Source organism: Hylobates moloch, unplaced genomic scaffold (assembly GCF_009828535.3).
Source record: "Hylobates moloch isolate HMO894 unplaced genomic scaffold, HMol_V3 SCAFFOLD_10, whole genome shotgun sequence".
Taxonomy (NCBI): domain Eukaryota; kingdom Metazoa; phylum Chordata; class Mammalia; order Primates; family Hylobatidae; genus Hylobates; species Hylobates moloch.
This window is the reverse complement of record NW_026652285.1, coordinates 58,146,681-58,174,514: the sequence shown is the minus strand read 5'-3', so window position 1 is coordinate 58,174,514 and position 27,834 is coordinate 58,146,681. Positions and strand designations below refer to the sequence as shown.

The following is a 27,834-nucleotide window of genomic DNA, read 5'->3' as shown; positions in this document are numbered from 1 at the left end:
GATGTCTTTGACGACACTTACCTAGAGAATGAGTCAAGCTCACTTCCCAGGATGAGAGAAGAGAGCCTCAAATAGCACTTCATTTACTAACTGATACCATAAGAAATAGTTCTTGGGTTCATTCGGGAATGTCATGGTTCAATGAACCTAAGCTCTGATGTTCAAGAGAGTAGGATATGACTGTGCACTAGTGATTAAAATTCAGAGGGTCTTTCCCATCAGAAGTCCTAAAACTCCGTTAATTATGGTAATACCATCTCTATCAGGAAAGTCAAGGGTCATGGCTGAGACAATTTTTCACAGCAACTATTCTCCTTTAGAAGCTTGATAACTAAGACCTTTTGTAAAGTTACCATTTGAATCTCAGCATAGAGGAGACTATGTTATATCCTTGTCTACTTTCTGTAAGTCTACCTGAGCAGTGCCTATATAATAGCTCTACAATGGCTGGGCGCAGTGGCTTACACCTGTAATCCCAGCATTTGGGAGGCTGGGGGGGGGGGGGGCGCAGATCACAAGGCCAGGAGTTCGAGACCAGCCTGGCCAGCATAGTGAAACCCCGTCTCTACTAAAAATACAAAAATTTAGCCCAGTGTGGTGGCAGGTGCCTGTAATCCCAGCTACTCGGGAGGCTGAGGCAGGAGAATCACTTGAACCCAGGAGGTGGAGGTTGCAGTGAACTGATATTGTGCCATTACACTCCAGCTTGGGTGGCAGAATAAGACTCCATCTCAAAACAAAACAAAACAAAACAAAAAACATAGCTCTACACTTGGCTGGACATCAGACTCACCTAAGAAGCTTGTGAAGAATATAAATTCCCAAATCTCATCGCTTTCAAGATGCTGAATCAGTATATGTAAAGTGAAGCCCAAAAGTCAACATTATGCAAAAGACACTCTGGGGTATTCAGATGTGTGACCAAGCTTAGGAGCCCATGCAGTGGCAAGTTGTATAGTACTAGGTAAGATCATACTTCCATGCCTCCATCAGCATAAAAAGAATTTCAGACGTTTTCTCTTAGTTGGACATCACAAGCTATTTTATGTTTGATAAATCTCTTCGTGGAGTCAAATTTAAACTAGTTGTACCTGGTAAGCAGAATTCCTCAGGCAACATGACTGTGCTAAGTTCTTACGGTCACCAATAGGATGATCAACAGGGAAAGCCACTGCAGCTCTGCAGAAAGAGAAACCCTGGTGTTTTTCACGTCCCCATAGGTATCCAGTATTAGGCTACATTGATGTAACACTATCTTGGAGTTTTCTAGTCTCTCATACATAGACAAATAGACTAGGTAGAACTTTGAAATACTGACCGGAGGACAGAATTTTAAGAGATTGATATGGAGAGTTGAAAGATGAAGTCAAATCATGCTTGGACTCAGGAGTGATTTTCATCCTGAAGACCCACTACTTTGAAGAGCATCTTCATTTTGAAAGACTTACAAGAAGAATATTACAGACTCTTTCTTGGAAGCTCCTTTTAGGCAATTGTCATGATCTGTAAGAACTTAGGAAGTGCCTAGCATTCTGTGAGGCATGTGGAGTTCAAAATTAGAACTTCCACATCCTCCCAAAAAGTACTTGTTAACAGGTCATCTAATTGTATTTATAACATCCATCACAGGCAATAGTCTTTGTGGTTAACAACATCTCTACCTGCTATTTATCCTTTAAGGCCCACCTCAAATTCTGTTTCTTTCACAGAATTTTCCAGATGTCATCCCACATCTCCCCCCAAATCAGTTTATCTCTGTTCTCCATAACATGTATCGCACTGCCTAGTATCAGAGTGATTCATTTATGTCTCTTCTCCCCAGGACATGTGTGGTTTTCTTTGGGGAAACGAACACATCTTACTTGGTATTTATATATTAAAGAGGCATGGTTAAGAACTATGTCTGCAAAACTATCTTGGATTAATTCAGCCATTTCATCCACCCAAGGTGTTTGACCCCGACCATAGGCAAAGACTGTGGGAGAATGCAAAAAGTGGGGAGCATTACTAATATTCTGCCTACACATTTCTTTTTTCAAAGCCTTCTTGAACCAATTCACATTTTTAGCCCAGGGAATCTCTCAAAGGTAGCAAGTAGGCTAAGATAATTTCCTCTTGCTCAATACTCACTGGAGATGGAGAATACTCTCCTACTTAAGTAATAATTCTGTGTAGGCAGGGAAACTTTAATTGTAGAAAAAGTATTATGTAAATGTAAGTTATTTAATTAAAAAGGAAAAAAACCTTTACAGGAAGTAACTGTCTTAAAGCGACGAGAGAACTTGTTTGCCATGCTGCAGCTTGTAAGCGGTTCACTGGTAGATTTTCGAAATGATATATTCATTATCAAGAGAAATGATAACCATCTTCTGCTTTTAGGCAAGATGGAGCAACAATCAAAAAATGGCTTCATATGTGAAAAACTTGTTTTCACACTAGGCAACAGGCAATAAAGGACAGTGAGTGATCTGAGAGATGAGAAACAAACATTGTGAGCTTAATTCATTGAGAGAGACAGAGTGGGGAGTCCAGGAGTCCAGCAAGCTCCCTAAGTGGGGAGATGGAGCTGAGAGTCTGGGGAGATCAAAGTGGCTAGCGTCGAAAGGACAGAATGCCAGAGAAGAGAGAGCTGCACATAGAAAGAACTCTGAAGATCTGCAGAGGATGCCCGTTGAATACCCAGCTGAGTTCTGATCAGTGCGTGCATGTGAGGATACTATTCATGGCCGAAGGAAGAACTTACCAAACGATCTGAGAAAACTGTCCAGTGCTCACACAGGGTGAGAAATAAAGCTGGTTCCTATGAAGCAGGGTGAGGACCTCAGGATTCATGGGGCATTGGGCAGAGTACACAGGAGGATCTTGCCTCAATAGCGGGAAATAAGTCCTAAAGTAAGCATTGCTGTGGTCTTGACCAGTAAATCTTAACAGTAACACACAAAAGGATCAAACTGTTCCTATGCAATATAAATGCATTCCATAACAAAGCTCAGAAATATTTATAGGAATACAAAAACATCCAGCATCCAACAAGGTGAAATTCACAACATCTGGCTTCCAACTTAAAACTACCAGGCATGCAAAGGAGCAGAAAATATGACCCACAATGAGGAGAAAACTTAACTTCAACAGAACCTGGTTAAGGATAGACACAGATGTTAGAATTACAGACAAATACATTGAAATATTTATTATGACAATATTCTATATGCTTAAAAAGTTAACTAGAGACATGGTAGATATAAGAAAAGGCCCATATTGAACTTCCAGAAATGAAAACTGCAAAGTGTGAAATGGAGACTATACTGGATGAGAATAATGGCAAATTAGACATTGCAGGAGAAAAAAATTACTGAACTTGGTGACATAATAACAAAAACAATCCAAAATGAAACACACAGAAAAAAACAGAATTCAAAAACATGGAAACAGCTCAGTGAGCCACGAGACAGTGTCAAGTGGCTTATGATAAGTGAAATTGGAGTCCATAGGGGTTTGGTGGGAAAAGCAGAATTAATATTTGAGCAAATAATAGCCAAAAACTTCTGAACTGATGAAAACTATAAACCCACAAATTGAAGAAATCCAGTGAGTCCAAGCACAATAAATAGAAATACAACAATACCAAGGCATATCATAATCAAATTGCCCAAGACCAGTAATAAAGAGAAAATCTTAAAAACAGCCAGAGCAAAAAGAAGCATTAACACAGAAGAACAAGCAATTATTTTGTATCACTTTGATTTATAGTTCTCAACTTTTAAAGGCAGGGGCTCATTGCAAATAAAGAAACAGATGCTATCATGGTGCGTAAGGTCAATGTGACAGATAATTTTCTTTGATGACCCCAAAGCCATTTGCTTCCTTTTTCTCTGTAGCATAATTGCAGTTTTGTCTAGGTCTTTGGTAACAAGTCATTGATCTCTGGAGAGTGAGCTCAGCCCTTAGTCTTGACCCACCTCTGGCCAATGAGGTATAAGAAGAAGTCTTTGCAGAGAGGATGTTCTAGGAAAGATTTATGCCCTGATGGAAAAAGGTGTGCAGGAAAAAACAATCTGCTCTATGCAGCAACCTGGCCTTCCTCCTCGGACTGCAGTTTTAATGTTTGGAGTTGCTGCAGCCATCTTGCAGCCAGGAGGGAAAGACCAAGGACATCTCCAGTGCCAATCCACAGCTCTGACACTGGAAAGCCTCTGAACCAATCAGAAATTGCCCGCTTCTGAACTTCCTTTCACTTGAGTAAAACAACCCCTTAACTGCTTAGCCACCTTTAGTAGCATATTGCTTCCTTGGGCTAAACACATTCCTAACTGATATGATTATAAGGTTAGAAAAGGAAATCAGAGACTTGAATATTTGTCTTCAGGACTGGATGCTCTTCCCTCTGTACCCCAGCTAACTCTTTGTTGCCAGCTTACTTTTACAAGTGGCTCTGGTCTGAGTGAGGCAAAAGCATAGAACATCACAGGCACGAGAAAGCGGAGACCCAACTGTTTCAAAACTGGAGGAGGAGAGACCTCTCAGGACCTTGAGGCATCAGAGTCCTTCTGCCCCATCCAAGCCAATGGGCAATGCCCACTTTTCCCTACCGTCATTCCCAGTGCACCTGGAAGCATACCGAATTTCTGAATCTAGCACTTCTATGTATAAAGTATAGGGGCTAGTGATTTCAAGAAAAAGAGACTCAAAAGACCAAAAAAAAGGGGGACAGATGGATTTACCCATCTACTGCTAGCATTCTTCACCAGCTGGGTGAAGGATGGGACCAAGAACTGGAATAACATACCTCCATGCTGGTTTCCAAAACTTTCTATAGCCTTTGTTAAAAGATCACAAGGCATAGCAATAGATTAAATGCTCTGAGGTGTTCTGCAGCAAGGAAAGAGATTGCTTACCTTACGATTACAAGATCACTTTTTTTGAAGCACACCCACTGACAGCTGATGGCTGAGAAACCCTGCTCTAGGCAAATCAAGTAAGTACAGAGGTGAAGATGTTGGGATCTGTTTGGCGGATCTATTTCATAGACCATATGACATATCACAATGCAATCTAATATGTCATTTTCCAGTGTAGAAACTCTCAGTGGCTCCACATTGCCAAAAGGATCAAGTCCAAAGTCTTTGGCATGGCAAAAACCCCTGTGAAATGTGATAATAGCCTCAAGAGCTTATTTTGATGGCCTCAGAAGAATAGCAAAGAAGAGCCCAATCCTGGATCACATACTGTGTTGTTTACATTGACATCTCTCCTTATATCCTACTTTCTGTCTTCCTCTCTATCCTGGCCTAGGGCCTACTTGCAAATGGAACAATTTGGGGCCTATATCTTAAATACCAGCTCAAACGTTGTGTCCCTGAGAACCCTACTCTGAGTTTCCAAAGTAGGCTGGTGGCTTCCTCTTTTGGGTTCCCATTTTGTATCTACATTACAGCATTTATCACATCGTATTAAAATGTCTGGGAACTCCTCAAAGTAGAGCCTAGGTGCCTTTCTTTAAAAGTCTGGATGCTTTTTGCATCTACTATTGCATCTAGCACATAGTGGTTGTTTCATAAATATGTACTGAGAAAATGAATGAATGAGAGGACTCTCAGGCTCACCCTGTGGCAACTCCAAAGCATATGTAAAAGGTTCTTAGGAAGGCCTGAATACAAATTTAACCAATGTAGAACCTTGAAACACTTTATGCAAGTCCAGTTTAATACAGAAATAGTCTGAACTCAATAGACTTCTCCCTGGCAGACGGGTTCCTCTGAACTGTGCTCTAAGTATTGTAAGAAGCATTAATTGAAGATGATTTCATAAAATAAACAACTCTTAGGGTTTTAAGTACACTTGAATCAAAAGAGCCCAAATAGAAAGATCTATAATTGTTCATGTGAAAGCTAAGAATTATTGTCTAAGTATTATGTAGTGGTGAGAAAAATGAGAAAATGATCCATGCAAATGAGAGTCAATGACACAGAGGACATCCCTCTTTTAGGAAGGAACTGATTCGCCCCTTAAATTGAATATTGTGCCTGGTTTCAAAGGTTCTAGACATAGTTTACAGGAGGAAGCTTTCTTATTATGGTCATAAATAGAAGTAAGTTTTAGCCCTGGGCCCTTCACTGCAAAGAAAATGTTGTCTGAGATAGGGATGGTCCTATATTCCTAGCTTTACTTCCTGAAGTCAACACTCCTAGCTTCAAAGCCAGACCCAGATACAAATCTGAGTACTTTCTTTATTCACCTGCAGGGCTACAAAGGCACACACAAAAAGTGGGAGTCCTGGTGGGAGTCCTGTTCAACAATCATGTACTGACCACCTCATATGCACCATGCACTGTGCCAGCTTCTGCAGAAACAAAGATGTGTAACACTTATCTTCTATCTGCTCTCATATTAATGAGAGACATAAATATGAGCCAGTTTCCTTGATGCAAGGTACTCTATGCTGTGATGCCTCTTTGTATGGAGTATAGAGAAATCACATATTTATGAGCAATTATTCTGCTAAGAGGAAGTCAGGAGGAGGTGAAACTGAAACCTCCTCTTATGCTGCTCCTCATAGAGGGAATGGTTTTAGTACATGACAAAACAAGACGGTAAAAACATCTGTGGAATGAGTCTATCTTTCTATTAGTCAGTCAGTCAATCAATCTATCTATCCATCCATCCATCCATCCATCCATCCATCTACCTACCTATCTCGAAATATTCACATTACATAAAAATATTTCTTAAAAATAAACATATTCTTTTTAAAGACCAAGGAATGATGGTTAACTCTTGATTATTTCTTACATGCTTGGCCAGTTCTTAAATTATCTAAACCTTCTCCGTTCTGTGGCTCAGGACTATATTTTCCAGTTCATCAACTCTTGGAAACCTCTAAGGTGAATAGGGTAAGGTGGAAGGTGCTAAAGTTCACATCTGTTCATCTGGCCACTTGCTATATTAGCTGGTCTTGGTACCACACATCTTCCTTTCTCTTCCCAGTTGATAAACTGGGAGTGGGCATCTAATAATGACTTCCTGGAATTTGTTGCTGACATCTCTTTAACACTTTAGGGTTCTGCCCTGGCCTTGCTCAGCCAAGTTATATTCATTTGTTTCTGTAAATGTCTACTATAAATCACTTTGCTTATTCTTCTTCCTTTTCTTTTCTTAAGTGGAAGATAAATTAAAGGACAGGGTTTCTTACCACTCCAACATAAAGCTGAAGCCCACGGGAGAACAAGATTTAACAGCTAGGATTTCAGATAGTTGGGGCCCTCCACTCATCAACAGATCACATACATTTTAAGCATATGTTAAAACCAAACAGTGCAAACCACCCAAAGGGCACATTACAAAAATTTCAATGGTCTCAATGCGGCACAGTCATGACCAAGTAGAGTGAGACCCTAGGTCTCCAACAGGCAGAATGTGACCATAATCTGGTTCAGATGTTTCCTAAATGTCAGGTTTTGCCAGTGGAGGAAAGAAACAAAAAAACAAAAGACTGGTACTGCAGAGCTGCTAATTAAAACAATTCAGACAACATAAATGCTAGAGTAATTTTGGACCCGCCATGTCAGGCTGGTTTCAATGCAAATGTGGTGTTCCGATTTCTCCCTTCATTGGGAAGGTATAATTAGCTCAGCTGCAACAGGGTGGACGCCTGGAGGCAGCCATTTCCTGGTGCTACCAGCTCCCCCGTAATGAAAGAACAGCTGCCACCCACCCCTCCTGCCATGAATTGCACAGAGACATGGCTATCCTTCGAGGCTGCTTATAAGCCACCATGAGTGGAAGGCTTGGACTTCTAGTAGGAATGGTTCTTGCTTAAAGATAAGGAACATTTTACACAATTCAGTTGACTCCATGCCCAATCACAATTCTTCCACATAAGATAGCCCTGGTCAGAAACCAAAACCAAAACCAAAACCAAACAAAGAAAACCACACACAACTGTCTCCCGTTACTGAGATGGAAAGAATTTTTTGTTTATTTTTTATTTTTTACTTATTTATTTTTTGAGACGGAGTCTTGCTCTGTCGCCCAGTCTGGAGTGCAGTGGCACTATCTCGGCTCACTGCAAGCTCCGCCTCCCAGGTTCACGCCATTCTCCTGCCTCAGCCTCTCCGAGTAGCTGGGACTACAGGCGCCCGCCACCACGCCCGGCTAATTTTTTTTGTTTTTTTTGTATTTTTAGTAGAGACGGGGTTTCACCGTGGTCTCGATCTCCTGACCTCGTGATCTGCCCGCCTCGGCCTCCCAAAGTGCTGGGATTACAGGCGTGAGCCACCGCGCCCGGCCGGAAAGAATTTTTAACATTGGTGACGACAGCTCACATCAGCTAAAGTAGCTTCTCACCTTGGAGTTCAATGCAGAGTGTTGAAGAGGATAGGGATAAAACAATGAAAAAAAATTTTTTTGAAATTACTAAGGTGCCAGCAAATGAGAAACCTGAACTGTAAGGAGAACACATTACCCCAGCTATGGTGATAGAGAAGCTGAAGAGACACCGTGAAGGGGATGGGTTCAAGGTTAAGCTTTTAAGTGACCCAGTAGGTGGATGACTGATGGAAAAGCAAGAGTGCTCTGGGACTTAGCCACCACAGGAGGCACTGGAGTTCTCCTGTAAAACAGATCAACAGCTTCTGCTTGTCCCTTTGACAAACTCAACAGAATGGGCCCCATCGATATGTCAATAAGCAAACATCTCCCAAGAACCAGTTCTATGATGGCAAATATTCACTTTCATGAAACGAAAAGGTGAACCATGATTATGACATTTTAGAGAAGGCAAAATAAAGTGTCATTTCCTTGTTTCCCTGGGCTGCTAGCAAATTGTCAGGTTTTGCATCCATTGTTCACTTCCCTACCCAGTCCTGCCCATTCCCATCTGCAACAGAGGCCATTGCTAAGCTGGTTCTTTTCCCTCATCTTGAATGGGAAAACCAAACAAAAACTAACCCTGCAACTGCAACTGAGTAGTGACCACGGGGGTGAAATTAACATGGCCTCTGGAGCACATTTCTTAGTGACTCAGCCAGTTCCAAGATCATGTAACAAATAAAGGAACTGGGAATCGTTATTCTTCCGATCATTTCAGAAGAAAGTACTTCAGAATATTGTCACCTAAGTGGAGGATTTTCTTTTTAACAAATATTAAAATACGGTAGACGGCAAAGTCCAGTGTTTTTACAATGTGTAAATAAATGACCAAGATTAATTTCTTACGTTCATAATGATGGTCACTGTTTTGCTATTATTTTCCTTTTCATGCTTTTTTTTTTTCTTTTTTGAGATATAATTCAGGTACCATAATATTTAGCCTTTAAAGTGAATGATTCAGTGTCTTTTTTTGTATGTGGTTAATGTTTTACAATTGCCACCACTGTATATCATTCTAGCACATTTTCATCACCCCCAAAGAAACCCTGTATGCAGTAGCAGTCAATTCCCATTCTTCCTCCCCCGATCTCCTGGTAACCATTAATCTACTTCCTGTCTCTATGGATTTGCCTATTCTGGACATTTCATATAAATGGAATCATATGGTATGTGGCCTTTTGTGTCTGACTTCTTTCACTTAGCACACTGTTTTAGAGGTTTATCTGTGTTGCAGCATGAATCAGTACTTTATTCTTTTGTACTGCTGAATAATATTCCATTGTATGGATTACTGCATTTTGTTTATTCATTAATCAGTTGATGGACAGTAAACTTTTTTCTACTTTTTAGCTATTAATAATAATACTACCATGCACATTTGTGTTCAAGTTTTTGTGGGAACATTATTTGAGTTCTCTTGGGTATATGCCTAGCAGTAGAATTACTGAATTACATAGTAACTCTATGTTGAACATTTTGAGGAACTACCAAACGGTTTTCCAAAGCAGCTGCACCATTTCACATTCCCACCAGGAGAGTACCAGAGTTTCAATTTCTCTACAGCCTGGCTAACACTTGTTATTGTAGTCATCTCAGGGGGTGTGAAATGGCATCTTATTGTGAGTTTTCTTTGCATTTTCCCTAAAGACTAATGACGTCACCCATCTTTTCATGTGCTTATTGACCATGTGGATGTTGTCTTTGGAGAAATGTCTATTCAGAACCTTCTCCTACTTTCGAATTGAGTGATTTATCTTTTTATTGTTGAGATTTTAGATATTTTTCTTTAAATTATTTTTGGAGATTCCTAGAGAGGAGGATGCCAGGTTCCATCCAGTTAAGTCCTAGCTTTGAGGATGAAGTATATGTCTATCGATTTGGTTAATAATTAGGTGAAAAAACTTAACGAGCACTCACTTTTTGTGCCAGGCACGTTGAACCCTTTACTAATACTGAGGAGAGAAAGCCTATGCCTGGGCCACATGTCCCTCCCTTGGGTGCTCACCAAGATCAGCAAAGCTTTTCTTCAGAGAATTATCCATGTGTTTCCCTGCCCCCATCAAGGAAGGGAGAACTTTCATTAAGGTGTAGAACTAGCAGAGGAGACCATCTTTGGTAGGTAAAATCTCCCCATGTTTTAAATATCTTGAACAAACTAGTCATTGCTTTTAAGCTACATTTTGAACACTTGAAGTTAAGAGTGTGCCCCCATCTCCTGCAAATGCACCCAAGAGAATCTTTTTCCATGTGGTCTCTATTCCTTTTTGACACACAAAATGTAAATGATGCTTATCAAGGTGACCAAGAAAAAAAAAAAAGACACCACAAAACAGTCAAATGAAGAATAATGGAGCACGACGATAGATTCATTTTCTTACACTAATTATAGCAAAGTTCACTCCACTAAAATGCAGAGGCCATAGAGATGAGCAAGACTGCAGGAAGGGGGGAATAGGAAAAAACTGAGAAGGTGCCTCCTCAAAAATAAATAACAATGAGAAGAGCAAAGCCAGCATCTTCACCAGCACTACCTTATTATGAAAAGTAGCCAGTTCTGTGCTTTATGCTGTTAAGCTATAGACGCCAGCACATTTATTCCCTTCCTTCCTTTTCCCTTCCTCTCTCCTTAAAAAACAAGCAAAACACACAAGAAAATCAAATTGAGGGTTGGTAGAAAGTCAAAGTGGTAGAACACCACCCCAAATCTTCACTCTAAATATCACAACTTCAACATTTCCAGAAATTCCCTTTTCTCTCATGTCCGAGTTCCAGAATCTCAGTTAACAAAGTTAACATATCCTGGGGGCCAGTTCTAGGTCATCAGTGGATCTGAGTCACTGTCTATACTCTGCCTCTCAGTGATTTCAGTGGTGGAAACACCAGACAAGCTGTGTGGAAGTGTCTAGGAACAGGCAGGATAGAACTTCTTCCATCTCACCAAGCTAAACCGCTTTCAACCAAGATGGCGCTTGGAGGGAACTTCCAAAGTCCAGTGTACTATCATTTATGTGAACAAGTTCACTTTTGTTCAAATCTCAAACAAAGGCTCCAGGTATAATTTCGCAGAATCAAAGCCAAACCTCAGCATCCTTTAACCTCACCAGGAATTCCCCCAGGCCCTCAGTTTTCTCTGGAATGATTCTCACACTGAGGCCTTCACTCTTGGAGATCTCACCCACCATGCTGGAGTGCCAAGAGCAGGGTGGGTGCTATGGGCTGACCTGTGTCCCCCCAAAATTTATATGTTGATAACCTCACCTCCAGGGCCTCAAAATGTGACTGTATTTGGAGATAAGACTTTAAATAGGTGATTAAGTTAAAAAGACCATTAGGGTGGGATGCAGTCCAATCTGACTGGTGTCCTTAAACGAAGAGGAAATTTAGACCTAAAGGGAAGGATTGGGAGGTCACCATCCCAATATGAGGGCATAGTGAGGAGGCAGCCACCTGCAAGCCAAGGAGTGAGGCCTCAGGAGGAACCAATCCCACTGACACCTTGAGCTTGGACTTCCAGCCTCCAGAGCCATGAGAAACACATGTCTGTTGTTTAAGCCACCCAGTCATGATATTTTGTTATGACAGCCTCAGCAAACAAATACAGCAGGAGTCGCAGGGAAAGAGGTCCCCGGGGTCTCTGATCTGCACAGCTACTCACCCTGTAGTAGTCAGTGCTGTACACATCCCGGGACATCCCAAAGTCCCCGATTTTCACCAGCAAGTTCTCCCCAACCAGGCAGTTCCTGGTGGCCAGGTCGCGGTGCACGAAGTGCTGGGACGCCAGGTAGACCATGCCTGCGGCGATCTGCTGGGCTATATGCAGCATCTGCGACTGTGTCAGCTCCGTGGGCGGGTTGCCCTCAGCCATCAGCACGGCATCAGGGCCGTGTGCCCTGGGGAAGGACATGGAGAATGAAGCTGGGGGCCTCAGCATTTTCACTCCAGGGGCCCTTTGCCCCTGCCCCTCCCCGTCCCTCTTGCTAAGCTCCTCACCCCCACCCTGTCAGCTGCTGGTGCTAAAAGATGCTGCCTGACTTAGCATGAAGAGGAGACAAAGATGCTTCACACAGTTGTACTTCTGAAGTCCCGGGAGCACCCAGGCTGCTCTCTTTCCCAAAGTGTCTGGAATTCCCAGGACCCCGTGGGCCTGAATGTCCCCCTTCCCTCCAGTGTACAGACAGGTTGACATTTTAGGGGCTCTGGCACTGTGCTGGGTTCAGGCACTGAACAGGGCCCCCTGACCCTGAGAAACAGCAGGTAGGCGAAGGAAGGCAAAACCAAAAACAAAACATTGGGGGAAAGATGGACTCTCCTAGAGGGATGGATATGGCAGCCCAGTGGGTCCCCACCCCTCCCCACCTAGCCAGGCTACGCCAGAGCATCCCCCAACCAAGCTGATTCCTCCAGAGTGTCCCCACCAGCACCAGAGCTGGGCAGCCTGCGGCCTTCCACAGTCCGCCTGATCTGTGGCCAGGCATGGTTTCGAAGCTACCCCTGGCTCTCTCAAGCCCAATGCAACAATAGAGTCCCAGGGCATTCTCAACCTGCATGTTCACTCGCAATACAAAATACCATTTCCTTCTGTCCACCCCTCCTCCACCTTCCGCTCAACACGGGCTATGGCCAACACATAGGAGAACTCTTTTGAACCACAGCCTATTTATTCTTTTGCTGGGGAAAATTTTATTGTTTACACTATGGGGAGGGGGACTATGATTTTTTAAATCTTATTTTTCTTCTGTCTTACACACCTGGCCTCTCCTCAGCTATGTGATGACTTAGGGCACCCTAACACGCATGTCCTGCAAGGGTGGGAGGATCCGAGTCTTAGGATGCCGCCCTCAGCGCGGCAGGCCCTGTTGTGACATCCTGCGCCGTGAACCAAGATGAGCGTCATTGCCCCTGGTGGCCTGAGGGAGCGCTGCAGTGCAAGGAATAAAGGCGGGGTTTGCTGCCGGGCTCTGCCCTGCCGTGGCCAAAGGGCTTCTCTCTCGGAAAGGAAAGATCTCCCTCAAGACATTTTGAAACACTTGGAATAAATATAGAGGATTTTGCATAAATGTTAAAGTAGGTAACCTCACCTGCAGGGTTTCAGAGCCGTGTGAGTATTTGAAACTGAGAAAGCCAGAATTGTCTGAGAACACATGTCAGGGTTTGCCCTGCCTCTCCGCCCTCCTTCCCTCAACTATTCAAGCCACAGGGGTATCCCCACTTCCATCCTGGCTCCAGCCTACAGTGACTGTCTTTCCCTTTGATTTTGGGAAGCATTCTGTCACCAGATCTTTCATTCCTGTATTCTCAGGGAATGAACACTGGACAAGGAGCTGGGGGGTCTCCCAGGCCCACCAGCATCCAGTGCCGTGATCCAGGGAAGCACTTTAATTTCTCTCATGTACAATTTCTTCATTAGTCAAAAATACAGAGGAATATTATACTGGGTAATCTCTTAGGTTCCTCCTGTCTCTAAATACCTGGGTTTAACCATTCCCTAGGGAGGAGTTTCCTGTTTTTGTACAAGCCAGTCCTAATATTTCACCTCTACTCAAACCACAACCCCCAGCTGCCTCTTGTCACATTGAGGAACAATGCTGGGAAAATGCTCCAGGGCTTTCTTCAGCTCAAAAGCAAGTACTCAAGGTAAGAAGCGGCACAGTGGCCAAAGCTCCGGGATATGTGAAATGAATTTGGATCCTGTCCCACACTCGCTGTGTGATTTTGGGTGAGTTACATAACCTCTCTGGGCCTGTTTCCTCACTCTGTAAATTGTAGATACTAACTGCCCCTTGCTAAGGGCATTGATGTGAGGAGGGTTGACACTGTGCTTGCATAGTGCTTCATGGCCTTTCACAGGAAAACCAGGAAGAAAGGCTTTGCAAACAAAGATTCTTTTTAAAAATGAAATTGAGAGGTGATGTGAAAACACAAGTTATCCTCTGTACATTACTTTTTGTAACTGGCCTGCAACAGGGCTCTTCAGGATACTAGAGGGTGGGCCCTTTCCACTTCACTAAAGGTGAATCAAGCCTAACCCTTTTCAGCACTGAGGGGTCAGGGGAAATTGCCAATGTTTTCACTTCCTTAAATCTACTGTGACCTCAGCACCAGGAGAAGGGGCTGGGGTGCACATAAACTAAAGAAAATCTGAAATAAAGACCCAGAGACTCGGTCAGAATTTAATCTTCATAGATACCATTTAAATAATAAAATAATTTGTTGATTGGCCACAGCCTTATATCAGTTCCAGAAAACTGATCTACTTTAAATATCTCTCAGAGGCAAAGGCTCCAGGATAGAGAAAAAGTTAGATGTCAGTGCAAAAGGCCACTTCTGCACAAAATTCTGTTCTCCAACCCCACATTCTGCAGACATCAGGAAGCTGGTGGCCCTCAAATGCCTAATGCACTTTATATTAGTATGTGTGGGTTGGGGAAGACTCCTGGATTTTTAAACAGTCATTTCCCCTGTTTATATCTGGATATTTGCTGTTCGACTTTTTGAACACGGCTCTTTAAATAAAACAAGTCTCTGGATGCTTTCTCTGAGCAGAACATACTGCTGTAAAAAGTGGGTAGGTAGGTCTGCTACACAAATCCTTAAGAGGGACAGAAATACAGTTAACACTGCAATCCTCTGCTTTCACTTTCCCAGGTCCTCGTGAAGTCTTAGAAATAAAAACACATTTCATCTCTTCCAGGAAGACATTCCTTAAGAGGTAAAAAAAAAAAAAAAAAAAAAAAAAAGCACCATCAGCTCCCTGGCTTGGGAAGCAAGTAGCAGGTTCATAGGCCTGACTTAGCTGTCCAGTTCTCTCCAGTGTGGGTTACAGCCAGCACTGCACCAACTGCTCTGGCTCCAGGATTCTATAGCATACCACTTTCCTTCTGGTCTTTTTAACAACTACCTCAGCAGAGAGGATGGCGGAGTGGTTAAGACCATGAGTTTTTGCAGCCAGGGGCTGCAGGTTTGAATCTCAGCTCTGTCATCTGCTACCTGCGTGATTCAGTTTCACCAACTGTAACGTAGGAATGATGGCAAGGATGGTTTATACCCTAAAACATATTAAAATGCTTAGGAAGTTCAATAAATGTTAGCTGTGATAGTTTGAAAAATAGTGGTCTATCTTTCCCCTCATTAGAAGGGAACTCTGGACAGATTCTAAGAGGAAAAATCATGAAACTCCTGCAAGCAAAGACATGTGTTTTATTCCTCACTTCCCACCCAACTAGCTTAGAGCCTGGCCATGCTGGTGCTTAATATATGGCTTTTGGATGAGTAAAGAGGATAGGGAGATAAGAGAAGACATCTGTCTTTATAGGCCAGAGCTGATACAGCTGGGGACTTTTCATGGCAGCTAAGTGCCCAGCTCCCTTGAGGAAAGAGGACAGCCTATATTTGCAGCATGTTAGTGCACCTGAGAACTAGACTTTTGGCATGGCAAACCTCTTGTTCCCAGAGTTTAGCAGGTTCTGAAACCAAGCAGGCTAGGTTTCCATTGCTCCACACCCTGTGCAAGGTGCTAAGGGAGAACCAGGTGCCTGTTACTTCTGCAAGGCAGGAAGGAGAGCTAGGGAGAAGGAGAGGCTGAGTGAGAAAGTGAAAGAGTCAAGTTGCAACACACACACACACACACACACACACATTCATGTATGTACAGACACACTGTGAGCTCATGGAAGCATTTAATTGCATCCAGGTGAGCACATTTGGATTTCTTATGCTACAGTTTTTGGAAAGCACCATCTTAAATTAGGGAAGTAGACTGGGGCATGGGAACAATGGGAAAATATTTCTCCTAGAAGCAGCCAGACCTCAACCACATTCAGCTTTTTTCTTCCTTTCATGTTAGAGCTGACAAGACAATGTTCAAAAGTCATCCCCTGTCCTATCACTTACAAGAAAAATTTTGCTGACGTAGGATAATGCATCAGGATTGTCTCAGAATACTGCAAATCGGCTATATATTCCTAATTCCACCTGGCATTTCCTCACCCACACAATCATAGGAAAAGCAGAGAACGGGGATCCAGCCCCGCAAAGAAGAACTAAATTGCACATGGATCTACGAGGCTAAAGAGGGTAAAAATGATCCAGACGGCACCAACCATGTGATGCCATTTCTAAAAACAGCAGTATGTTCTCGCAGTGATTGACTGATTACTTAAACTGCAGTGTCTGAGTCTTCCAGCAGATACATGAAGCTTACTGGGGCTGATTTCTGTGCAAAGCCCTCTTCAGCACCCATGGAAATGAGAGGCAGACAGAGAGTCCTAGGTGTTGCCATCACAAAAAAGGTGTCACTTCCCCAGGATTTCAGATCTCTCAACCAAAATGAAGAGGAAATTGTGGCAGAGATGAAGTATTGTGAAAGATTGTGAGGACAACATTTCTTGATTACCTCTCAGTCCAACAATGTACACACTAGACCTTGAGATGGATTAAATGATACCCCTTTCACAGGTAAGGAAACTGTGCTCAGCAAGGGCAGGGAAACAGCCTTTAACACCTTTCCTAACTATTACTGTCTACCAAGATATCACAAGCAGCCCATTTGCTAATCTTTCCAAAATGAGGACTAGCTAAATTAAAAAAAAAAATAACACATTAGACGCAGATAAAACTTAGAGAGCGTACAAGGCAGGCCTACCTGAGAACAACAGTGACTGAGTGAACTGGGGTGGAGGCTCGTTTAAGGGACGCCAGCAGCAGATGCAGAATAGGAAGGAGAACCCAAATCTCCCGTCCTCACTACTGGGCCCTCTTACTCTTTAGGTTCATAATAATGTATTTTCCACTTCCACAGAAGCCAAAGCATCACTTGCCTTCCTTCCCCAAGGAGTATCTTGCTCAGCACATTTCTTCCCTCCCTTGGTAGATGCAGGAGAACACTCACTATGGACCCTACCAGGGTGATCACCAACTTCCTGCATCTTATCAAACTCAGCTCTCCTTGTGATTTCTCTTACTGAGGCAGCTGGTTTACCAGCTGACATCATTCCTGGCAGAATTCAAGCGTCTGCTTATTGAACGCTCCCCATTCGCTCCTACGCCAAGAGCTTTCTATACTTATTCTAGTTCAGTCCTCATGCCTACCCTGCCGGCTCAAGATTCTCATCAGAACAGCTGAGAGACTTGCCTGAGGTCACTCAGCTAATAATGCCTGGACTGAGACTCAACTTCAGCTGTGTCTGGAGGCCAGAATCCCTACTGGTATCATCATGCAGCATGGTCTCCTCAAAAGTCAACACTTATATCGTGTGAGTTAGCTTCACTGTTTCAAAGCAACTTGACCTTTCTTCCCAGATCACAGTCACTTTCAGCCATTTCTCACTTGCTCTATCTTATGGTTCCTCCTAGTTCCCTGTACGCATCACCTGAGGGAGGGGATTTCTTGAGAAGGCACAGCTGAACGAAAACCCAATCAGGGCCAGGTGTGGTTGCTCACACCCATATTCCCAGCACTTTGGGAGGCCAAGGGAGGCAAATCACTTGAGGTCAGGAGTTCGAGACCAGCCTGGCCAACACGGCAAAACCCTGTCTTTACAAAAATATGAAAATTACCAGACATTGTGGCACATGCCTGTAATCCCAGCTACTTGGGAGGTTGAGGTGGGAGAATCACTTGAACCTGGGAGGCGGAGGTTGCAGTGAGCTGAGATCACATAACTGCACTCCAGCCTGAGTAACAGAGCAAGACTCTGTCTCAAATAAATAAATAAATAAATAAATAAATAAATAAATCCCACCCAATCAGGCCAATGCTAGAAATTCAAATGACACTAACCCTAATCAATAGCCCAGTGACTCCCTTTATAGTCAACATTTTCTCTTCCTTGCCTTGCCTTTTTCTGAAGACCCCACATCCCACAAATCTTCTCAGTTGAAGCTGTCCATCTTTTCATGACCTCAGGGTCCCCGCATAATCTGGAAGACTCCATAATCTGGAGTCTTCAATCAATGTTTTTACCTCCTTCGTTCTGAAGCTTTTCTTCTTTGGATTTTGATCTTTCCACTGTAGATCCTCTGAACTACTGGCCTCCTGGTTATTCTTTTCATCCTTAGAATAAAGTCCAGGCACCCGCCCCACCCTTTCAGCCTTGATTCCTCCAGCTGTTTTTCTGCTTCCCTTCCTTACTGTTCATTCCACAGGCTGGGAACTTGAAAACTTCACTCTCACTGGACTGCACTTTCCATTGTGACACCTGGGTACCTTAGCTCTTCCTGTTTCCTTTGCCTTTAATAACACCACATGGCAAACTCCTACAGATCATCTAAGGCCCATCCCAAATGCCCATGTCACATACCACTCAATGTAGCAAATGTTCAGTGAATGCAGACTGAATTGAGTTGGATCATTTGCATCACATTACCTAGAATTCATTGACTAAGGAAAAAGAACAAAACTGTCACCTTCTTTTTTCTCTCCTCCTTTCTCTGGCATGCGCTGGTGTCATTATCAAATAAGATGCTTCGAGAAAGGTCCAGGGGTCCCTTGTTCCCTCCCACGAACCTGCTCCACTCCTGAACCCTGAAGTCCTGCTCCCTCCTGGAGCCCACCTCCCCACCTCACTGTACCTGAGGAACTTGTTGAGGTCCCCGTGCTTCATGTACTCGAAGACCATGATGAGGGGGTCGCCCTCCACGCAGACGCCGTAGAACTTGACGATGTGCTCGTGCTGGAGATTGGTCAGGAGCTCGGCCTCACGGTGGAAGTCCTTGCGTGCATTGTCACTGGCATCCTTCAGGGTCTGGGGGTGGGCGTTAAAAGAGAAGGATTACTTCAGTGGGCCCTACAATACTGAGATAGGAAAGACATCCATCTCATTTGTTAGGCAAAAGATGAGAAAACAGCCTAGTTCCTAAGGAAATAATGTTTGTGCTAATAACTGATGAATAACTCCTTAGGCGTATGCAAAGCTTTCCAGCTATGACACGCTTTCACAGAGGTTCTCTCATTAGGTTAAAGACAGGAGGTCTTTTTAGGGTCCACATCCTTTCTAACCCTGGCCTGCACCCAATAATTCCCATGGGCTTCTCTCCCTTGTTGGTGCCTGTTCTGCTTTCTGTGATGCTATGTGCAGCTGACCTCTGCTCAGATAAGAGTTAAAAACTTTATTTTATGATTCAGTAGAAAGAAGAGTACAGTGAACCTTTGTGGACCCATCTCCAGCTTCAGCAACGATCACTTTGCCTGTCTTTATGTAGCACTGCACGGAGCATTCTCCAGCCTGTGCTCACAAACACTGCCGGCTCACAAAACATCCCTGCCCAGCAAGCTGCAAGAAGAGTGGTCACGCTGCCAAGGTGAAGATGCCCAGGAGCATGACAGCTGGGTTTTGGTGCCTTTAGTTCTCTGCTTAGATAACTCTGCCACTGTGGTGTCATAACAGGGCGAAGCTGGCATTTAGTGATGCATATAATGTGCTGAGCTCTTGGCATGTGCCCATCACTGAGCCAGAGCTGTGATGACATCAAGAAGGCAATGACCCAGATCCTAGTCTCAGGCACTTATGGGCAAATAGGGAGCTATGACATATATATAAATAACTGAAATTCAAGCTCAAAACCCACTGTCCTGAATGAATCAGCACCTGCATCTCTCTCCAGCTCAATCCCTTGACACTCCTCTCGAAACCCATGCATCCACATTAGGAACTGTCTGCAGATGCCCCGATGACAACAGGCCATGCCTCCCTCCCTTTGCACATGTGCATTCCTCTGCCTGGAATGCTATATTGGGTGTGGTCACTGGCATGGGAGGTTGAACTCCTCACCTTTGCCAAGGCTGTTCACTTCCTAATCCTGGGAGCCTGTGAATATGTTGCCTGATGCGGCAAACGCAGCTTTGCAGATGTAACTAAGTTAAGGGTCTTGAGGTGGGCAGATTATCCTGGATTATCCAGGAGTGCCCAATGTCATTACAAGGGTCCTTATAAGAGCAAAGAGAGACAGGGTACAGTAGCTCATGCCTGTAATCCCAGTACTTTGGGAGGCTGAGGCGGGCAGATCACCTGAGGTCAGGAGTTCGAGACCAGCCTGGCCAACATAGTGAAACACTGTCTCTACTAAAAATACAAAAATTAGCCAGGTGTGATGGTGTGTGCCTGTAATTCCAGATACTCTGGAGGCTGAGGTAGAAGAATCACTTGAACCCGGGAGGCAGAGGTTGCAGGGAGCCAAGATCATGCCACTGCAATCCAGCCTGAGCCACAGAGCGAGACTCTGTCTCCAAATAAATAAAAGCAAAGAGAGAGCCATAAGGACAGAAGATCAGACAGGAGAAAAGATGTCACATTTCTGGCTTTGAGGATGAAGAAAGGGGCCATGAGCCAAGAAATGTGGGTGGCCTCTAGAAGCTGAAAATGGCAAGAAAACATGCTAACCTAGAACCTCCGGAAGGAACCAGCCCTGTAACATCTTGTCTTTAGCTTAGCAAAACTGATTTCAGGTGTCTGACCACCAGAACTGAGATAAATCATTTGTGTTGTTTAGGCTGGTGAATTTGCAGTAATCTGTTACAGCAGCCGTAGAAAACCAATATACCTGGCTAGTATCTAGCAGTCCTCCAAGACTCAGTTCAGCTGCCACCTCTCTGAGACGTGTTCCCTGACCACCCTTCCTTGCTGTCACATCCCCTCTGCACTGCAGGCCAGAGTGGCTGACTCTGCTAGGTGCACCTCATACTTACCTCCATCACATCACAGCCCACAGTACATTCTGATTGCATGTTTACTTGCTTATCTCTGGTACAGGCTGTGAGCTCCTTGACCCAAGAACTATGCATTTCTGCATTGCCAGCCCTGGGCAGAGCACAGGGTGAGTATTCAACATCTATTTGTGTAATGAATGAAGAAGGCCACGAGAACTAAACACTGACAGCAAGAGAGGTCAGAGAGGCAGTGGTTGCTTCTAACTGAGGAAAACGCATACTTCTCCCGGCAGAAGTGGCATGTGAGTAGTGAATCCCATCTCCAGGGAGACTACAGTCAGTCATTAAGGTTAGATGGCAAATGGGAACATCTGTGTTCAGTTAAATTTAGTATTGGAATGGAATGAAAGCACTGTCATCTGTCAGATATGTACTGACTGCAAAACTAAAATATGATATCCAGTGTCCAGAACATGGCCAGGTCCCTGGTGGTCATTTTCTAGATCACGGCCTCGGTGCTGCTGTCCCTGTGGGGACATTCCTGACCTATGTGACCTGGAGACCTTGAATGTGCCACAGGTGAAGTTCCCCAGGGAGCAGATCTGAGCTAGAGATTAGCAGGTGAGGCATTTATTAGGGCACGCTCTCGGGATCAATACTATTTTCACTTTACTCTGTGGTTTTCTGAGAAGTGTCTTTATAAGCACCACCAGCTCTGTTTGGAAAAGTGAGTGAATTTGGGTCAGCAAGTGCTCAGGGGCCATAAAGCTTCGATGGGGCTGTTGCCATAGAAACCGCACATTCCTTCATTAAATAACAAAATGAACAGTGGCCGGGAACCTGGGGTCTGGGTCTCTGCTCCCTTGAAGCTACAGAAACTGGGCCTGTCATGGCCCTTGTGCCACCCAGATTTAATTAGTTTAGTGTTTAGCTAGATCCAAACTCAACTCCTTTGCATCCCTCTTGCACAGGGATAAGTGATGTGCTTATCTTACTGAACTTCACAGTAGAAAAATAGCAGATGAGGTATGGAGGGTATAGAGGAGATGGAGGAGATGGAAGAGATGGAATTCTATCTTCAGGGTCCTTCTCCTGGGCCCATGGAGCAAACCACACACACCAGTGCCTTTCTCACACCTGCACTTGCGTAATGGTGTTGGGTACATGTCTGTCTCCACTCTTGCCTTTGACAGTTGAAGTGTGTCCTGTTCACCCTTTTATCATCTGCTGTCTAATCCAGTATCAGGCAACTAAAAGAACCCCTGACACATGAAGTTTGTGCAAAGTAGAGATAAAAGAATGTGAGGAAGAATGACCAGTGAATGATCATCTGGAAAAGTTGAACATGGGAAAGCAAAAGTGAGGAGTGGAAATGAAAGAAGGACCAGGAAAAGAAAGCAAGTGAAAGGACCTGCTTCCAAGGCTGAGGAGAGCTGCCCAAATGCACTCTCTCCTGGATAGTTGGCCCCAAACTTGTGTTCCCCTTCCAGTCAAAGGACAAATCCTCACAATGGTGGTGCTCAAACAGAAGGGGTTCTAGCTTAGCATCAGAAGAGGCAGGTTCAAATCCTGGCTCTGCCCTCGAGCTCTCTGAATCTGGTTTTCTTCTTTGAGAGTGAGGATAACAATATCATCATCTACTCCACAGGGACACGAGGAGAATGATGCAAGGTAGTGTAAGCTGGGATGTTTTCCTTGGTAGAGAGGGACATTTGATTATTTGAATTTGAAACCACAACCAGTCTTGTATTCAGTTTGCTCGCATAAGAATCCAAGAAGGTCAAAGTATGCATGAATAAGGCTCAGGGGCCAACCCAAGATATGAGAGCAGAGGTGCTGCTGGAGCTACCGCTTCTTCCCAGAGGACCGTTCAACCTCCTGAAAGTATCATACTGCACACAGAGGTCCAGCCCTTGGCCTGCAATGTTTTTTCAGAGATCCAGTCTCTATAGAGGATGCTCTGAGTCACTGAGATAGCTTATTTCTAAGGCACATGCCTATCTTTTCCAGTGATTTGGAAAAGGTACTGACCCTTGAAGGTCATTATCACAAGGCATGAATAAATTCTGTGTATAATCTTTCTGCTCAAATTTTAGCTATGTAGTATTGATTCAAGAATGCTAGATTGGGCCGGGCGCAGTGGCTCATGCCTGTAATCCCAGCTACTCAGGAGGCTGAGGCAGGAGAATGGCGTGAACCTGGGAGGCAGAGCTTGCAGTGAGTGGACAGCACGCCACTGCACTCCAGCCTGGGCAACAGAGTGAGACTCCGTCTCAAAAAAATAAAAGAATGCTAGACTGTCTGTGTGTGTGTGCGTGCGCGTGTGTGTGTGTGTGTGTGTGAGAGAGAGAGAGAGAGAGAGAACAAGGTTTTCTTTTTTGAAACGCCAACCTGAAAGAGTTAAGAAGCATCTAACATTTCCATGTCCCCAAAGCAAAATATGGAAAAGAGCCCATTCTCAGTGCAATGTCAAAAACTGTGCTTCAGTAACATTTTCGAAATTGAGAGAAGAGATTCCACTATTCATGGGGCAAATGCATCTCACAAACCTGGCCTCATCCAACATGCCCATCCATTTTTGCATGTTGGGTCTTTTTTCTAAATTATGATTCAATTCTATTTTAAGAGATTCAGAAAATATGGCGGTAACAACTTGGGCAAAATCATCTTCTGAATTTGGCACTGTAAGGGCAGAATTTTTCTAAGGGTGGAACCATAGCCAGATAGCAATCAGAAGCTGGAAAATCCTGCTATCAACCCTATTTATAAAAATCATCTCTGTTTTAGTACCATGGCTGATTGTCATTTTACTCAATTATGCAAGGCTTGGCTGGTTCCCTGAGTCCCTTGGCAATGCACTGAGGCCATGAATATGGGGTGGCAGCTTCCCTCACTGACAATCCCTCTTCTTCAGGTTCATTTTGACAAGCATATTTGCCCGATCACTGAGCATTGCTATTTTCTTACTCCTACTGTCTGCTTTGTAGTTTCATTTCTTCTTATTCCTGGTGAATTTCCTGACACCCCAAAGCTGCCATCTTTTCTGAAGATACTCTTAAGAGAGAGGGCTCCTCCAGAACTATAGCGAGATACTGCCTGGAGTACATATTGATTCAGAATTGGAAATAATGCACTAGCATGAAATAAATTTCAGCACAGAACTGAGAAACTAGTGATGGTGAAATAGAAGAGCAAAAACAAAAGAAAAATCAAAATTCATATGAACTGCTTCAGCAAAATATTAAGCTTAATGGAAAGCTAGTAAGAGAGGCAAGAGGGCTTATTTGAAATCATTGGTGTGATAGAATATTGTAGGACGTGACAAACGATCACCTATTTCAAAGTATAGGTGGTTTAGGAGAGATGAGGTAAAATAGAGGTTGTGTTCTTTTTAAAAATACTGATCTTATATTCTTCTTCTCATATATTTTAGAGATCATAGAAACAGTGTCTTTGTTAAGGTGAAAGACAAAATATAAAAGAGATTATTATGGTAAGACCTCACTATGCCCAATTCCCACCATAGTGTTTAAAACACAGAGGGAAATTTAAAAACTCCCAAACCAGTCAACCAAGATGCATGAGAATGTTTGGTTAATATGCCTGAGTTCCTCTGGGTTAGGATCACTATGGCAAGATCTGTTGCAAATGGAGAATCTTTAGTCTCCTGATGGCTTCTGGATGTGTACTGTCCAATATGGTAGCCAACAGTCACAGGTGGCTAGTGATGATTTGAAATTTGGCAAGTCCAAATTGAGATGTATTTTAGGTAAAAAAAAACCTAACAGATTTTGAGACCTTGCTATAAATAAAATAATATAAACTCTCTCATTAATATTTTATATTAATAATACATAGAAATGATAATATAGATATGTTGAGCTAAATAAACTATATCGATAAGTTTCATATGTTTCTTTTTACATTTTAAATATGCATACTAAGAATTTCAAAATTACAAATGTGACTCGCAATAGTGGCTCACATTATGCTTCTGTTGGACTTCATTGTTCTATAAAAGCCACCTCCATAGGCTATTAGTGAGCCAACCTCTTTCTTGGGAATGTTGGAAAACATTTCTAAACTACAAAATTGAGATAGAATTAAGGTAGACACACTTATAAGTTTGTTACAGGCAATGATTAACCACGCATTTAGAACAAGCCTTGATCGTAATGCTGCATGCTGCATGAACTTCTAACGACAGGATCTTTTCTAAAAATAGGTAGAGGAAGTGTCTATCAAATTCTTACAAAATTCAGCTTTGGAGGAGTGTATTTTAATGAATTCATGGATAGAAAGAACTTGGTAGAAATAAAATCTTAGAAACTAGAGAGAGTGCAACAGGTAGCTTCCCAACATCCCCACAAATGTAAAAACTCATTAAATGATTGTATGAAGAGGATAGTGATCACAAACACTCAGACTGTGCTTGCTATGTGCTAGAAAACAATACTCTATGTATATCAACTCAGTTAGTTGTATATAACTCCTTTGACAGGACTTTAATTATGTACCAAGTGACAACTTCAAATACAAGATTTATAGCCAGGGTGTTCACTGCTATCTTTATTTTCTCAGCCATACTGGCTCTTCCAGCTCAGATCTAACAAGGCAACTATCCAAAGGGAAACAGGAGGTTAAGTTCTGATTCACATACTTTAAACTATTTGCAATAATATGGTGGATAAAATAGACAGTTTATACTTGCATATTATATCAAGTTGCATATTAGAAATGTTATGTCTTTGTATAGGAACTAATTCGTAGCAACTGTCAATTAGAGAAATATTGACTCAAAAGAGAGTGAATCAGAAGTTGACCTCCAATGTGGACAACTGCAATATATTTACAGGCTTTAAATACACCAGCATAAAATTTTCCAATAAAATTTTGCTAGACATAAAGGAGCTGGTGGATCATGGTAGACCATGGTTTGGGAATTCGTTCATCATGTTAAAGTAAATTAAAAAGCAGCACAACTATTTCAATGCATACATTCCAGAGATACAAAAGTGTGAAATGAATCCTCCAGCTATGTTTGATGCCAGATGAGTCCTCATTAGAGTGAAATGCACTGTTTTGTTTTAGCTTTTCTGAAAATATGTGGATAAATAGAAGATAAGCCAGAAATGAGGGTCACCAAAGTGATTAACAATTCAAAAATCAGATCCCCGACCCAAGGTCTAAAGTTGAAATTACTGGGAAAGGTATATTGATATAGGAACTTAATAATTAGGGCCTATCTAATTCAAATGCCTAACTCTCTATCTTACAGTGCATTCCTGCATGTGTGCGTGCACACACACATGCACACACACACTCTTGAGTGTGTGCACCAGGAAAGAATGTACGTACCCAAAAACAATAGAAATCTAGTCTATCAAGCAACATCTGGATAATAAAGACAATCACAGACACTATTAAAAGTTTTACAGTTTCTGTTCCTAGATCCTTATAAGTGTATAATTGTCAGTGCTTTCTGCAACATTATGTCATGTTGACACAAACTATTTTTTTAGAGTAACACTAACAAATGTCTTCTTAAGTAACTAATCTTTTCATCATCAATTTCCATTTTGTGGGAACAAGTATTTCACATGCCAATGTAAGTGGAAACGTGGGAAGGAGGCACCAGAAGAGGGAGGAATGGGAGAAGGACTTCACAATTAATGAAGACGTGAAAAGTGATATGATGACCGTCATAAAAAATAAAAAGAAATAATGAAAAGAGCCATCTGCCTTAGAAATAACCTTGCCTGGGTAGAGCACTTGAGTCAACTAACTCTTGATGCTTTTTCTCATCTATGTTTTTTTTTTTTAAAACTGTTCCAGAATTGGAGAGAATGTGCTTTTCTTGTGAGCCCTTATACTGCTCTTGTACAGATTCTGAGACAAGTGGCTCTGGTTGCTTCTATTCCCAAAGGTGGCCTCTTCTGTACCACGTGACCACCTCAGATGATTGGATGGAAGGTAGGTGTCCTGGCATGAAGACTAAATGGCACTGCAGATGACTAATTGGAAGAAGTGGACCATAGTATTTTCCTTCTTGGGGAATCAGCAAGTGAGTCATGTAGGCAGTGTGGGCAGTAGCTGGTATGAAAGCAGCAGGCAAATATTAGGGAGCAGCAGAGGCAAGAGACAGCTGCACTAAGCAGGGGAGTCCCAAGGAGATTCCCTGATGTCTCCTGCTGAGATGATAAAGAAGGGACAGTCACCAGGGCTGCCTCAGATCTTGAGTGAGCTTTCAGATACCAGGTCTTCTCGTCACAGGGAGGCCAAGCTCTCCTGCAATTCCTATTTGAGTTGGTCATCTTTCACTTTCTTCTGTCAGATCTCTTTCTCCCTTCTTTTAGTTATAGCATCTCTAATATTCCTCCAGGGAACCAATACTTCCCCACATTCAGTCCACATGGGTTGGGTAGAGTGGACCCCAACTTTCATTTCCAAGGGTCGGTATGTGACCCAGGCCTGGATAATCAGAATATTCCACTCCTCTTGCCAGAGGGTCTGGTGACACAGCCCAAGATAAGCCAATAGGAGTCATCCCTTGGATTTTTGAATAGCTGTTTGGAAGGAGGAGCTCTCTTTCTTTTGAGTTGCTGGGAGGGCAGGATCTAAGCCCTGAGCCATCGCTGTTGAGTCTTTAGCAAAATGTGGAAATAACTTGCCTGAGAATTAAGCCAATACAGAGGGAAGCAGAGCCAAGGGATGGAGAAGACGAGAAAGAGAATTGTTCATTCCCTGGATCTAGTGGTGCCTGAAAGCTGGGATACCCATAGGTAGGTTTTCTAGTAGCATGGATTTCTAGAAGCCAATAAATT

General features: G+C 43.0%; 1 protein-coding gene across 4 annotated transcripts in view; it reads right to left on the bottom strand.

Annotated features, from left to right (window-relative positions):
* NTRK2 (neurotrophic receptor tyrosine kinase 2) overlaps nucleotides 1-27,834 on the bottom strand; it is a 545,280-nt gene that overhangs the window by 60,270 nt on the left and 457,176 nt on the right. For all 4 annotated transcript variants that reach the window (XM_058445160.1, XM_032164403.2, XM_032164408.2 and 1 more), the window contains 2 exons: nucleotides 18,937-19,109; nucleotides 12,023-12,257 (listed from right to left, as the gene is read on the bottom strand). In XM_058445160.1, coding sequence (XP_058301143.1) covers nucleotides 12,023-12,257; nucleotides 18,937-19,109 — 408 coding nt within the window. The remainder of the gene's footprint in view (nucleotides 1-12,022; nucleotides 12,258-18,936; nucleotides 19,110-27,834) is intronic.